Here is a 14,473-nt window from a genome sequence, read left to right as displayed (position 1 = left end):
TTAGCGATTAAGCAGGCGGCCCATATTCAGCCCCTGTATAAAAGTCCCCACTGCAGCGACCAGGGTTCGACTACAACCTGTGGCCCCTTTGCTACATGTCATCCCCCTCTCTGCCCCATTTCTTGTCAATCTTCAACTGTAAGATAAAGCCATGAAAGGCCAAAAAAATTATCTTAAAACAAGAAAAACCAACAACTCTAAAGTGTAATAATAATTCACATAGCAAGATAGACTGGGCCAGTTGACGTCTCAGTCGAGCTGTGTTTCTTTTTATATAACAGATGCCTGCAGGGATTGGTACCAAAACCTGGTATTAAACAGGCTCCAAGTTTAAATTATTAAGACTGTCGTAAACACACTTTTTTAAAAAGCAAGTATTTAGTAATAAAAATAATCTATAAATAACCAAACTGATAATGAGTACGGATAAGAGTACTAGTATTGATACCCACCCCTTTACTTACCATGGTCAAAATGCAAGAAAATGGGAATTGCCCCCCATTTTTTATCTCATCTCATCTCATCTTCAACCGCTTATCCGGGGTCGGGTATGGGGGCAGCAGCTTTAGCAGGGGACCCCAAACTTCCCTTTCCCGGGCCACATTAACCAGCTCTAACTGGGGGATCCCGAGGCGTTCCCAGGCCAGTGTGGAGATCTAATCTCTCCACCTGATTTATACCTACATTTATATATTATTTATGATATATTGACCACCAAACTAGAAATATCCCAGTTTCATTTCATAAATCTGCACTTCCTCAGCTCAGCTCACCTGTCAAGACGCTGCACTTCTTGAAAGCAACATAGTAACACACTTCCAATACTGCCTGTGTTATTGGGTCAGCTCATCACCTCGTTGTGCAACGCACTAAATGCCTCAATCCCTTGTTCTCAGTTCCTTTTAAGCCCTTGATAAGGAAGTGGACTGATTTCTTTTGTCGATCTTTCCAGCAAGAATGACCTAAAAGATGGCGGAAGGTATGTGTTACAGTACAATAGCCAGTAAATCTCATGGCAGTAACCACACCGGAGCACCGAGCACATGCTTATGGAGCAAGGCTAATCAGCTTTCTGCAGATGGGCTAATGTCCTTACAGTGGGGGGGCCTATATTTAGCGTCCACTCTCTCCCTCTTAACAGGGGATAAGATTGGTCCTGTTCTCCTCTACATTGCGTAATCATCATCATCATCTCTCTCTATCTTTCTTTCTCTCTCTCTCTCTCTCTCTCTCTGTCTCTCTCACTCTCTCTCTCTCTCTCTCTCTCAAGATCCAGTGGAATAAGTGAGGACAAAAAAAACAGGGTAAAGATGGAACGAAGCTGTGTACTCACATTGACACTAGCGTGGCATTAGACTGGCACACAGTGTCTCATAAAAAGTGTGTGTCTATTAAAGAAATAAGGTAAAAGTTGAACAAATATCAGGATAACAAAGAGACGGAGAGAAGAAAGGGAAACAACATGAAAGAGATCATGGAAGAGAGACTTAGGAAAATATTTGTTCTCTATGTCAGCAGGGAAAGTGACATCTGGAGGCTGAGCTCTTGGGGCATTAGAGTACTGCAGACCTGGAGCCAATCTACTCAATCAGTTACAATGTGTCCCTGGAGACCAAGGCTCTGCTGGTAGTAAGGTCTGTCTAATACATGGCATTTACCTGCTGTTGCAGATACAGGCACAGCTAATGAGTTCTGGCAAACGGTGCAATGACAGCTGCTGGTGGTCAGTGACGCTCGTTGTGACGTCTCTTGGAGGGGAAACCCGCCAAGCTTAGCAGTCACTTGTTGGCAGCAGCCGTCGTGCCCGCCGGGATGTGCAGGTACCAAAGGATGTTGAGCTGATGAAGACTTTTCCTTTTCTGTCTGCCAAAGCCGGGGCACGAAACCTAAATGTCAAAGCTATTTGCCTCAGCTAAACAGGTTCAACAAGGTAAAATGTAAAAAAAAATTTTTTAAATGTACATTCACATACATTGTTACTATACTGTAGCAAGTATTTGCATGCGTGTGTGACGAGAGTGATGACAAAAAACCTGAACAGAACAACTCTTGTCTAGGATTTTCTTTTTTTCTTTTTTTGTTGCTTTTAATTCTCAGGTTGATCAACTTGTACACAGTTCATCAGATCATTATTTTCATGTCCGCACAGCATGGTAGTTAAAAACACACATACAGTAAAACAATCTCTTTAGAGCAACAGAAAACCCATATGAAACAGCACAGAGCACACATGCGATGAACACAAGCTAAATCGGCATCTCAGCATAGCTGCCGTGTCCACCTGCACTGCTCTCCGACAGCCAAAATAAAACACAAATTTGCACACACCACAAAATACTCAACGACACAGCTCGGAATCTGCCCGCTACATCAGCCAAACACCAACTGTACAAAAATAGAGATTGATAGAAAAATAGGAGATCTGACATGTTTGCACTTGTAAAGCTGAAAATGTGCGCCTGTTATTTTCAGGATTTTCACAAAAACCTACTTGTCTCGTTTCCCTTCAAATATCCACGTGACGGTCTTTACATGTACACTCTCTCTCTCTCGTTGGTTGGTGCTTTCTTATGCTAAGGAGAGACAACATTTTGACAGCCGTCATCTGCGCATATCCTAAACTTTGACTCTTTTTCACAACAGTGAAGATGAAATATACACCGGCTGATATTCACTGACCTTACATCATCTTTGAAGCTTTTCGTGCAACACATTTTCTGAAAATAATCCCCCCTATGGGGCCTCTGACTCTACTGATAGTATGCTTTTACTTCACTTCAATCAAGAGTTGCGCTGTTGCTACATCCCTGCATACACAATCCACCCTCCACCCCTCTGACAAACACGGCCTGTTGTATCACTGTGAGGCCTGCAGATGTTTGCACACATCTCTTTCCTCTAAAGTTAGTTTAAACTGCATACGCATTTTTGTAAAAAAGTGACCATTTCATAAGAAGAAAATGTAAAAGAATCTAATCATAGACAAATGTGTTAAAACTTCCCAGTGCAATTTGAGAAAACTGGTTCTCCCTGTTAAGGAATGCATTTCAAACACATTGTTGCTTTTTAATATGTATTTGAAACCAAGTGCCCTGTGGAGGTTTTTTTTGTTTGTTTTTTACCAGTGGGCCCCTGATGACACTATTCCAATAATTACTCTTCCTACCTTAAAAGGTGGTAAAGGAGAAGCCCACTGGCTAGCAAACATAGATGTAAACAGCTCGTGGTTTCAAATATTATCTTGGCAAATTTGTTCAGAGGAAGAACGCACACTCAACAGTTTTGTAAGAGGATTAAAGCGTACACACAATGCATTTTGGTGAGTAAGACTTAATTTTAGCATAACGTAAGTGTACAAGAACACTAGCATGTCCCTTGCTGTTGCTGTGTACGGGACAACCTTGCAATCCAATCTAACTGCAGATAAGAGCAGTTGATTCTCTTGTTATTTCTCTCGCTGCCAAAACTCATTCTGTCTCTGTGCAATTCTTTCAAAATCACGATTTATTTTAGTCTTCTAAGCATTTTCAATCCAACCTCCCCCTCCGCCCTCTCGCTACAAATGATGATGAGATTATGTTGCTACTTCCTCTTTGGTAATCAGGATGTGTGTTCGTTGAGCACGGCTGAAGATAAGAGCAGAGTCTTTAACTAAGCATTGTCAAAATAACCAGTTGGTCCAAAACCTCCCTCGGTGTAAGATACCCCACATAGCATGTAAACTCTCCGCTCCACCTTGAACGTCAATCTACAGTATACAATCACAAAGTAATTCTTCCCTTTAGGCTTTATCTAGGCACTTAAAGAAAATTATTCCTGTTCAGAAATAAAGCATGCATTGTTTTGTTGTTTTAAGTCTAAGAATTTAGATAAAGTTGAGTATCAAAGTAGATCTTTGGATTTGTAAACAGTATCCAGTTGCTCATTTTGCATTGTCGGTGAAAAGAAGTCCCATACAAACAAAGTGCACATAAACATGGTGAGAAGGTCACCGTTGTTTGACCATGAATCAATACGTCGTGTGTATCTTCCATTACTCGCTGTGGCTGTTTGTGAGTTTGCTTTGTTTCTTTAATGTGATGAGGATGTGGATATTATACATGATCATCGTTCCCAGCGTGAGTTTCTGTTCCTTGTCACAACAGACAAAAAAATATCATTGTCGTTTCCAGGCTGCCTGTCACTCCTGAGAGTCCACCAAATCGATCTTAGCTCTGATGAGAGAACCCCCAAAGAGATGAGCCTTTTTCATTGGCATCTCTCTCCGTGTGCACAGCTCCTCCCCCTGTGGCACCCTACCCCGGGGAAAAGCCTCTCGCTGGCCCGCTGCCTTGATCCAGGTTGCTTATCCTCATTTCCTTGATTCCCTTCTTTTATCTCTCTAATTTTGTCATGTTCTTCCCTTTCTCATTTCCCTCAATTTCCCATCTCAAGGAAGAGATAAAAAAAGATCAGCATTCATCCTTTTCGAGAAGGTTCTGCCAGTACCACGAAAGTGCATGAATGTACACAAAGTTTAGTTACAGGGCAACCAGGTGGCGTACATGGGATGGTGCTGAGGAGGAATGTACTGATGAGGAGGCATGGGATGACAGGGGTATAGAGGCTGAACCTGCGCCACGTAATAGTTGCTGAAGTTGCCGTCTGAGACATAAGGAGCTGGCTGGTAGAAGCAGGTGACGTTGGCGGCGTTGGGGATGGCGTTTTGTTCGGCGAGGACCCGCAACGCCAGTGAAGAGATGAGGCTAAGCGTCTGGCGCCTCTCGTGGCCCATCAGGCATACCGTGCTCTCCTGCACTACCTCGTACAGAGTGGCCAGATAGTCGTACTTCCTGTCCTCCAGTTCTACAAAGTGGTTCTGCAGATAGGACTCCAGCTTCCTCCTCTGCTCGCTCACATCGGGAAAGTCTATGAAGAACCGCGAGCACATGTAGCGCTGCAGCAGTTTCATCTCAGTGTCACAAGCCGCGCGGAAACCCCGCACCAGCAGGTGGCAGTACTTCAGCAAACCCCCTCCTCGAATCTCCTCGGGGCTCCTGGTGCAGATGAGGCGCCTACGCAGGTGATCGAGGGCCGTGGGGAAGTCGCCGTAGACGCTCTCCCCAAGGATTGTGGGGTGGAAAGTGGCAGCCATGGGGTGCTCCGAGCACTCGTAGAAGAGGAGGAGTGAGTCCAGGCGGATCTGGAAGGAGTCCACGCTGAACTCAAACTGCCGTCGAAGTGAGTCCACAAACTTGAGCTCCACATTCTTGCCATGGTTGTTGGAGAGGGAGATGAGACTCCAGCGGTCTGAGTCATTGCACACTTTCACCATCTTTTGTACATAGGCCTCCTAGAACATAGACAAGTGAAACATTAGTTGTCATAACACACTAAGTCTGATGAGTCTCATATTGGTGCAGGTTTTAAGTCAACTAAGTAATTTAAGAAATAGTTGGAGGTATAGGAGGAGAAGACATGCATATCACCATTAAACCATCATAAAACATTTGCCTCTGTGTTTCCTATATTTACGTTACAGAGGAAGCTGCAACATAATCAGAGCAAATAATAAACTACAGTGACGAGTTTCACATTCTCTTTTTTCCATCACACAGAGGCCTACTGCCCTCTGTGCCTGTTAAAACTCCTCCTCCTCTCCTCTTCTCCTTTCAAAGCTGCAAGATGGTGTTAATTCACCAGTGCATCAAACACTTTTTCATTCTTCTGAAAACACATGCACCCATGGTGATGTTTAAAAATGATTGCACTGCGAGTCTTACATGGAGATCTTCTTGATAAAAGAGCAGTATTAGTTTGAGCAGGCTTCAACAGCTGGACATTAATACTGTTTGCAATAGATACAAATCTAGGATTTGGTCTGTTAGTCGCGATGTTTTGCTGATCATATCGGTTGGTGGGTCATTAGTAGCCCTCTGTATCCAGGTAACTGAGGGCTGACTTATTAATGTGGATCCGACTGCAATTGGATTAGACAGAATCCTCTTTGAATTGGAAACCAACCTTTTCACTTTGTGAAGGTTTATATTTGTTCTGGTTAGATTTCAATCTTATTTTATATTTAAATCATTTCATTTAAGTGGATTTGCAAACAAAAAAAATGCACATAACTGCAGCAATAGTGAAAAGTAAAACTAATACTTAATAAAAATAATAAAAAATGTTCACTATCTATGTTGCCATGTTTGAAAGTTTGACACAAAATGATACGATCTATAAATGAGTCGTGCGTTGTAACTCCATATACCTTTAAGGTCACTGGTGTGATCTTTTCTTTATTCACTCCTTCGGGCAAGAAGTCCAGAAGAGAGTCCAGCACTATATCTTTCACTATCTGAAACTCCATCTCTCCTTTCAGCTCGGCGCAGAATATTAAGTCCAGATCTTTCCATCCCAGACCGCTGTCCTCGTGCAGGATGTAGCTGGCCGCGGAGCCGTTCAGTCGCACCTCCCGGACGTGTATCCGCTTCTCTTCCATGCGGCTCCGGACCACCTTGACGATATCCCGTGGCTTCACCTCCAGAGTGGGGAAACTCCACCGGCCGTGGATGGGAATGGAGCCGGTGAGGATGTTGTCCAGCCGCTGCACTTGCTCCCAGTTGAGCACGCTGAGGTTGATGCTGTCCCCGTCCGAGCATCTGTCGACCACAGCGGACTCAACACTCTCGTCCATGTCGAGAAGAGGTAGACAGAAGGATGTAAAGGACACAACTTTCCACTAACTAGCATCAGCTAGCTGCAACTTTGTGAAGAGTCGAACGTTTAAAGCTGGTGGCGATCATAACAACGATATACTGGACGACGGAACGTCTCTGCGCTCGGCGGGTAGAACTAGTTGGGCGGTGTTGTGCGCTTGTCCTACTTCTTACATAAAGTCTGCAGTCCAGACAAATTCAATTCATGAGCTTTCCAGCCGTAAGGATTAGTCACTGTCCAGCATCTGCTGCCCCGCTACGCGCTCAGCTCCGTTCCGCTCTGGGGCTGTCGCCGAACTCTGGAAAGCAAGACATCAACTGTTAAAGTCGAAATGATTATCTCTCACAGTGTCAGTTTCTCATTATGTCCGCAAAGGCTCACTGACGCATCCATCGCAAGCGAGAAGACGTTTCATCCACTGCAAAAACAGTTTCACTTCGGTCCTCTTTGACTGACTTTTACGCGCAGATTATTGCGCGTTTCTACTGCGTAATAACAACTTTACGCATTCGTTTTAAAAGACTGCTACGCGTCTCCACAGCACACCTACTTTCAGAAAGTGGTGTATGGCTTCTTTTTCTTTTACATTTTGGCCGTTTGATGCTCGTCGGTGCTGCGTGATGCCGCAGAGGTCCCACTCCACAGCTGCTGGAAAAGTTGTGAATAGGGCTTCCCGTCTGCGAGGCGTTGGGGCGGGTCGGTTTGATAGACAGCCCACACCTACTAATAGCTGCCGCTGCTTCCCGTTGTTACTGAGTGGCTGCAAGCAGGGAGACAGAGGCGTGTCTGGAGAGTAAGCGTTATGAGAGAAGAGACGGAGACAGTTAGGACGGTCCCCCTTTACCCAACTTTCTTTTCCCTGTGAATCGATTTCTCTGCACTCCTCTCTAATCTCTTTTCTGTTCCTCATTGCTGAGTTTTATGCAGTGATAGCTGACTCATTCAGAATTGTGTGCAGCTCAGTTTCAACAAGTATATGCCCAATCTGTGATGAAGAGTGTTATGGAATGGTCAGATCAGTCATAGGAGATGCTTTGCATGCTGCACATTGACTACTGAACAGTTACTTTGTTGTAATTTTCTCTTGATAACAGTATCAAAAATGTAAACTTTTTCACATTATACACTATATTTCAGTTCCACAGGAGTCTGATCATTCCCAGGTGAGGCTGGTAATGCACATGCACCCAATACCTCTAGGTTTTTTAAGCCCCTTAGCTTGGCCCTATATGTATTTCTGTGCAGCACCTCTTCAATCACTTTATTCGCAAAACTGCAGAAAACACGTACAAGTGTATACAATGTATGAACATCTAATGTAATGTATGTTCAGTTAACAATTAAAAAAACTATCTGTATTCACTGCATCTTTTTGATGACCGCCTCTGATATGTAGGATGTAAGCCACCTGTCCAACAGTATGTAGGGTGTAGGCCATATTCAGTAGTCTCTGCAGGTTAGTTGTCATGAGGAATCTATCAGTGCGGAGCTTGGCGCAGATATCTGCGTCACTGCAGACGAGCCCATAAACCAGCTTACTGCAGATTACCCTGTACGTGCAGTGTGTGGATGGGGCCCGCTCTGCACATGCTCAAATCATAAAACACTGAAATAAGTAGATTGTGAAAAGTAATATTTGTCATAAGCAACCTTAAGATACATTTTGCCCTACATTTTTCTTAATATACTCTGTATCTTTATCTGTCAAGCCTTCGAGCCATAAAGGAGCCATTTACCGTTACTCAGCTAAGGACTTTGTTCATTCAGTGAGCTGTGGGAGCAGTTTTCACTTCTGCAGCAACAAAAAACTATACTTTAAGTGTGTGATACCCAAAGTTCACATCAAGGAAGAATTCAAATGACAATATACAGTATTTCAGTGCAATGCGAAACCTGAAACTTTATTCAAGCCGAGTTAGAGACATATTCAGACTCTGTAGCTCTATAGTTTGGCACAAGACAGCGGGCCAGTCAGACTTTGTACTTTCCCCATTCACCAAGAGGCTCAGTGTCCGACTTACTGGTGGGGATGCTTACCCTGAAGCTGCTACTTACCTGACCTCTGACTTGTCAAGTGGATGACACCGGCTTGGTTTCCAATGTCTGACGACATCAGAGGATTGGCGAGGTGATTTCAGACGATCCACTTGCTTGGTTTCTAAAACGATCGATAGTTTGCGCAAAGGAGCTAAGCAATGTGCGTACATCCGTCTTTATACTTAGAAACATGATAGTAAATGAAACCGAGAGCTTCATTGAAGAAGTCAGAGGGACACATCACTTTGATCTCAGCCCGTCTTCTTTGTGATCACATCTAAAGTACATCCTTCAGCCTGTGCACCTGTCTTTTGCTATTCCCCCCCTTCCATCCTGTCCTACTCTTACTCTTTTTTTAGCACGTCCAGTTCCCATTACCTTTTCCACTGTTCCCACACGTAGAAGTTCATTAAGAGATTACAGTGAGCCCGTTAGCTGAACGTGCCTCCACTCTCTTACTCCTTCCCTATCCCACTTCGGTCCATTAACACCTACTATTTTTATTCCTTTGTCTGGATCCCCATTAGCACGTAAACTAGGATCTAAGAGTCCGTGTTGACCGAACGTGCACTCTTGGACCATCTAACGAGTACTTCCCTGTGCTTTTACCAGTGTTTTATTGCATTGCATTTAAATAACTGGTGTTGGTGTATAAAGTTAAGGGGCCTGAATCAATGTCATTTTTAGTATATTAAGAATTTGTGGTGCAGATATTTTATGGTCAGTTACCATGCGGCATCATGTCGACTACCAATCGAATCTTTAATCTAGCTAATTGCACGTCAGTAATTAAACGTTACCATGAGATAAGCAAGTTAACAGTTAGGACTAGATAGTTCAGGGATAATTGGTGTTTTTACAGTTTAGAGACATCAGAGGGGACAATGAAGATGTTAACATCAGCTAGTGGAATTTTAGCTACCTGACTTAAAATGGACATACAATACCCGTTGGGGTCTGTTTTCTCAACTTGATCCAATCGTACTCGCTCACAGGAGTCGGCATCTTGTCAGACTTTGACTCCGCCTCATTTCCTCTTACCAAAAAAGGGCATTGATGTGAAGTTGGGGTGAGGGAGATACGTCCATGTGACGAAGTGTGGGCCGGAGGCTAGCTGTCACTCAAGAGGCCTCACCCCTAATTATTCATAATTATTCATAAACTTTAACCTCCAATAAAATAAAAACTAGCCTAGTACAAAAAAAATTCCAAAAAATTTGCTGGCGTTGATGGCGTTCCTAGGTATAATGACGATAAGGCGTTTTCTGAGCAGTTTCAGAAGTGCTCGCCATACAATCCCCAGAAATTAGAATTCCTGCAGAAATCTCCAAATGTCAAAAGTTTTTGATCCCAAGAATCGAGTATATGTTGTACGGTAATTGCTTTCTGTTCTTCAAACATGGCAATGCGCCTCATTTACAGACCAACACACCCACGAGCACACAGATGACGCAAATACATTTGCTACTTAAACAACGTGAGTACTTGGCGGGAAAATGAAAACAACTGTGTTGATCTGAATCTAGCAATGGAGTCCATTGTGTTTGGTTATAATTTAGCTTGGAATCCAACATTTCTTTTCTGTCGTGTGTAATCCAGTTTTCAATATCAGAGTCGGCAGACATAATCCATACGGATTGCAGAAATAATGGTAGGCTACTCGTACTGGTTCATGCTGGTCGTCCCACAATACACTGAAATTTACTTACATTTTAGTACAAGTAATGATTAATATGTAAGCCGTTTTTGCTTCTATGCGAGAAATTCATATTGCCAGTCCATTGCCCTTTCACATATTTGCACCTATTATATATGTATCACAGGTGCACATAGTGGTGATAATGTAGCTCATGACACTACATGCAGGCAAAGACAAACCTCAACAGTATTTCCAATCAGTTTTAACCCTGACCTCAGTAAGGGACCTTTGTTGAGTAGTAGTGTAAGCCCCCACTAAACTCTTCCACAGCCGCTAATGAGATTCGCTGACGTGTCCTGCAATGTAAGCCATGCTGCAGCGCTCCGAGAAGTTGCTCCGTGTGGGAGTATGTTAATGACTCCTGTCAGACTCCTGTAAGAGTCATTAACTGTAAGAATATTACATTTAAATTTTGCAAGATGTTTCTTAGTTTATCACCGATTATCACACAAGATTTATTTCTGACCACATTGCTCAACCAAAAACACATTTATAAAAGTCTTCACATATATACGCACATTATAAATAGCATGAAAAAGGACTTTACAAATCGTAAATAATCCCACAGCCGATATTATTTTTATAAAAATACCATGTGAACTCAACACAACTCTAGAGATTCGTGCAATCCCCCGTTTCCCCATTTTTTAAGACTGTTCTGCTTTCCTGAACTAACATGACTGAGGGCAGCAAAATGCTGTGACAAAATAAACAGGAAGTGAACTGCTGTGACTGTGACTCAACTTCCTTTACGCTACTGTGGTCGGGGATGTCAAGACCACATTGATATTCTTGATGATCTCTGTCTCATGTAACCAGACAGTTGCAGAGACACACATTATGAATTCATGGCTGGATTATGGACCCGGCCTGTAGGGCGAGTGCCCCGAGGCCTCAGACTGCCAGGCGGCCGTCCAACTGCCTGGCCGAGCACTGTGTGTGGCCCAGAGCTTCTGAAGTCCGACCACTAGGCCCCGGGGGGCTAATGGCACAAGCTAAAGATCCCCCCACCCCCCGACCTCTTGGAGTTTAAACAAGACAATTAAGAGCAGGTGGAGCCTCCAAAAGATGTTTGCCCAGGGGCCCCATGGGACCATGATCCGGCCCTGCATGAATAGACTCCTGACACCACGGTGTGTGTCTTAAAATTTGTTTTGTTGGAAGTCTTGAAACCAGAGGTACCAAACCTAGGGGTCAGAGCCCCCTCAAGTGGCCTTAGGGGTCCTGAGATTATTAACAGGACACAAAAGCAGGGGGAAAATCTATCCATCTTCTCTTCTATTTGCTTTCCTCTCATCAATTATTAAGTGATTTCATAGTATAGAATAAAATATAAATACTTCATAGATTATGCATTTCAACCCTTGAAAAATATTAAAAAACAAAACAGGGAATAATCAGTCTTTAGTTGACCTCCTCTAAATGGATATTCAAACCTGAACTGCCAGCCAGGCAAAGTAGGCCACTGAATTCCAAGGGCCCAAAAATCTCGTTTTAATATAGTAATTATTTCAGTTTTGCGTCTCATGTGTTGTAAACTAGTGTGTTAAATCAGATTTACCGCACAGTAAAAACGGTGCAAGGTGGTCCTCTTACTTCACAGTCTCTTTTTAAAGAATTCTCCTAAAATTATTTGCAGTAGATTTACTGTCCTCTCACTTTTCTTCCAGTTTCATGGAGAAGCTGGAAAACCCCTGCACACTCTCAACAAAGGTCACGCACAATGAAGGTACTACGTTGCCATCTGCTGGATTACGGCAAACAACTCATGTACTGAATTACCAACCTCTGACATCTCACTAGGTGGCACTCTTTTCATACAGCTTACACAGCAATATACAGTACTCTTCCTAGCTCTCCTCTCTCTTATTCTCCCTTTCCCACACTCCCAGACTACACTGAAATGTCAGCACATGTAGTTGTACAGCTGTGCTGGGTAAACAATGTCAATCAAGAGCCAAGTTAGGTCATTTTATCCTTTAATGTGGCGTATTATGATTCTGGTATTAAAACCTGAATGAGTTAAATGAACTAATGAAATACATGCAGCTATGACAACACAACCCAAATTAGCCATCAATCATTCGCAGCATCTCTTTTTTTTCTCTTCACATGTGTAGAGAAACCCATCTCTGGTTCTGTTCAGAATAATGCTGACAGTCAAGATATCGTAGGTATCTGCTGTGGAAAATCTTTGTGTCATTCATGTTGCATGACTGATTCACTGGTTCAGCTCAACATTTTTATTCTTTGCAGCGTTTTTATTGTTGTCCAGACCTGTGTCAGCATTATTTTGTAGTCCCGGCAACATCTCACAATCTGTTTCTCGTCCGCGCGTGGATGAGTCAAATGACAGCAGAGGTAAATGTGAAGCATCAGCTTTGTCTTAACCGCAGAATGACTTATGCCGATGCAAAAGTAGAAACCGATGCCTTTGAGGTATCGGCCAAATTTGTGTGTGCGCACATTTCTGAGAGAATTATAATGTTTACTGATCATTGACCTCATCTTACAGTCCACATCGTCTGCATGTGCACATGTAAACAGGGTGAAACAATGTTTTCTACTGTGCTGCTCTTTCTGTTAGCGACCGTCATGAGTGGCCTCGGTCCTATGTTGAAATGTCACAGGAAATAACAGTAGCAAATAGTCTCCTGGTGACAGTCAAGTCAAAAGTTCAACATGTGGCAGTTCGCAGCTCAGATCAGATTAAGGATAGGTTTTATGGAGCTGTGTCTGGCTCAAGGGGAGCGAAGAGGATGCTAGTGGTAAGATCTTGAAAGAAATCCACCCTGGCTTGGTTTTTGTGAGGCCCTGTGCGAGCTGCAGTTGCAGGTGATGTGGCAGTAATTTTGCGCCGTGGTCAGTCATTTGGCTCTTTGCTCTATCATGAAAGGTTTCAGGGTGGAGCGCTCGTCTGGTCTTCTGTCTCAGCGTCTTTTAGAGTGATGAACGGTGATTTAGGATGAGGTGTTCTTGCTCTCACTCCCACCAGGCAGAACAGTGGTGGGCGATGGGAGGGAACGGGACAGTGATTGAAAGATGAAACGAAAAAGAATAGCCTCTGGTGTATAATTGAGGTCTTGGATGAAGAGACAGCAGAGTGGAATAAAGAGTAGAATAAAGTAATGGCTGCATGGAGCGATGATGAGTTGGACATCAGGGAAGGGTGGGAAAGAAGGAGGGGGTTGGAAAGCGTAAACAAAACAAGTGGAGCAGAGGTGGTAGATGATGAAGAGACTGAGATAAATTTGCTAACTCGAGCCCCAGAGGACCACGTCACCACCTCACATACAGCCTCCAGCCAGCTGGATGCATCCGAGCCTGATGTCACATACCACAGCTTTACCTCACATGAGAATGCTTTCCTTCCACAACCTACTTCTCACAATATTTCCTCTTTTTTTTTGGCCTTTTTGAGCTACATCCACATCGTTATCCTTCTCCTATTCCAACTCTTAGCTCCTGGCTGCACTTCCTCTTTTTGCTTGTAAATAATGTGATTCAAGAAACATCCAGAACACCTGGGATTTAATGCATGTTTAACAACCTTAATAGCCCCAGTTTGTTGGCAGACATCCAAACTGATGAAAAATATATACCTGACGATCTTTGAAAAAACAACTAACAAAATTCTCTTTTCCATCCAAGCAGCTGAGATCCATGACATATGTCCTTGCTCTTTTGGACCATACACAGTGGAGATCAAAATTATAATACAAGCTGTAAATATTTGATTTATTCTGAAATACTGTTATTTTTTTTATTGTTCAGAATTTGATAGAATATCCACTGCGGCTATAGCACTGCTGTACTAGCATGTTCTTTTAAATAACCAAGGCACTTCAACAAAAACCTTTATTTTGTAAAAAGAAACTGGGCAAAATTAGAGAACAGTAACCACTGTGTCAGAAGAGAAGATTTAAACCATGTTTTCTTCGGGCTATAGGATTAAAAAATGAATAGGAGGTGTAGAGGACACAGCTTTGAATCACTAGCTTCTCACACTGCTCTGATTTGATCTTGGTCCATTCTTCTTCA

The 14,473-nt window shown here is 43.1% G+C and overlaps 1 protein-coding gene across 1 annotated transcript; it reads right to left on the bottom strand.

Annotated features, from left to right (window-relative positions):
* Window positions 1-2,135: 2,135 nt before the first annotated feature.
* On the bottom strand, window positions 2,136-7,342 carry LOC310961907 (terminal nucleotidyltransferase 5A-like). Its single transcript, XM_083934200.1, has 3 exons — window positions 7,247-7,342; window positions 6,248-6,994; window positions 2,136-5,332 (listed from the first exon to the last, which is right to left on the bottom strand). The coding sequence occupies exons 2-3, from the start codon at window positions 6,671-6,673 to the stop codon at window positions 4,517-4,519; spliced, it is 1,242 nt and encodes a 413-aa protein (XP_083790326.1). The 5' UTR covers window positions 6,674-6,994; window positions 7,247-7,342; the 3' UTR covers window positions 2,136-4,516.
* Between the last annotated feature and the right edge of the window lie 7,131 nt (window positions 7,343-14,473).

Source organism: Echiichthys vipera (assembly GCF_963691815.1).
Source record: "Echiichthys vipera genome assembly, chromosome: 19".
In the NCBI taxonomy this organism is placed as follows: Eukaryota; Metazoa; Chordata; class Actinopteri; order Perciformes; family Trachinidae; genus Echiichthys; species Echiichthys vipera.
The sequence above is the reverse complement of the archived record's forward strand: the minus strand, read 5'-3'. Positions and strand labels throughout refer to the sequence as shown.

What these genes read in the sequence shown, in the direction of transcription:
- LOC310961907 (XM_083934200.1), bottom strand. Translation starts at nt 6,673, where the DNA reads ATGGACGAGAGTGTTGAGTCCGCTGTGGTCGACAGATGCTCGGACGGG. An exon ending in TCACACCAGTGACCTTAAAG is followed by an intron (nt 5,333 to 6,247) that starts GTATATGGAGTT and finishes TCTATGTTCTAG; the next exon opens with GAGGCCTATGTACAAAAGAT.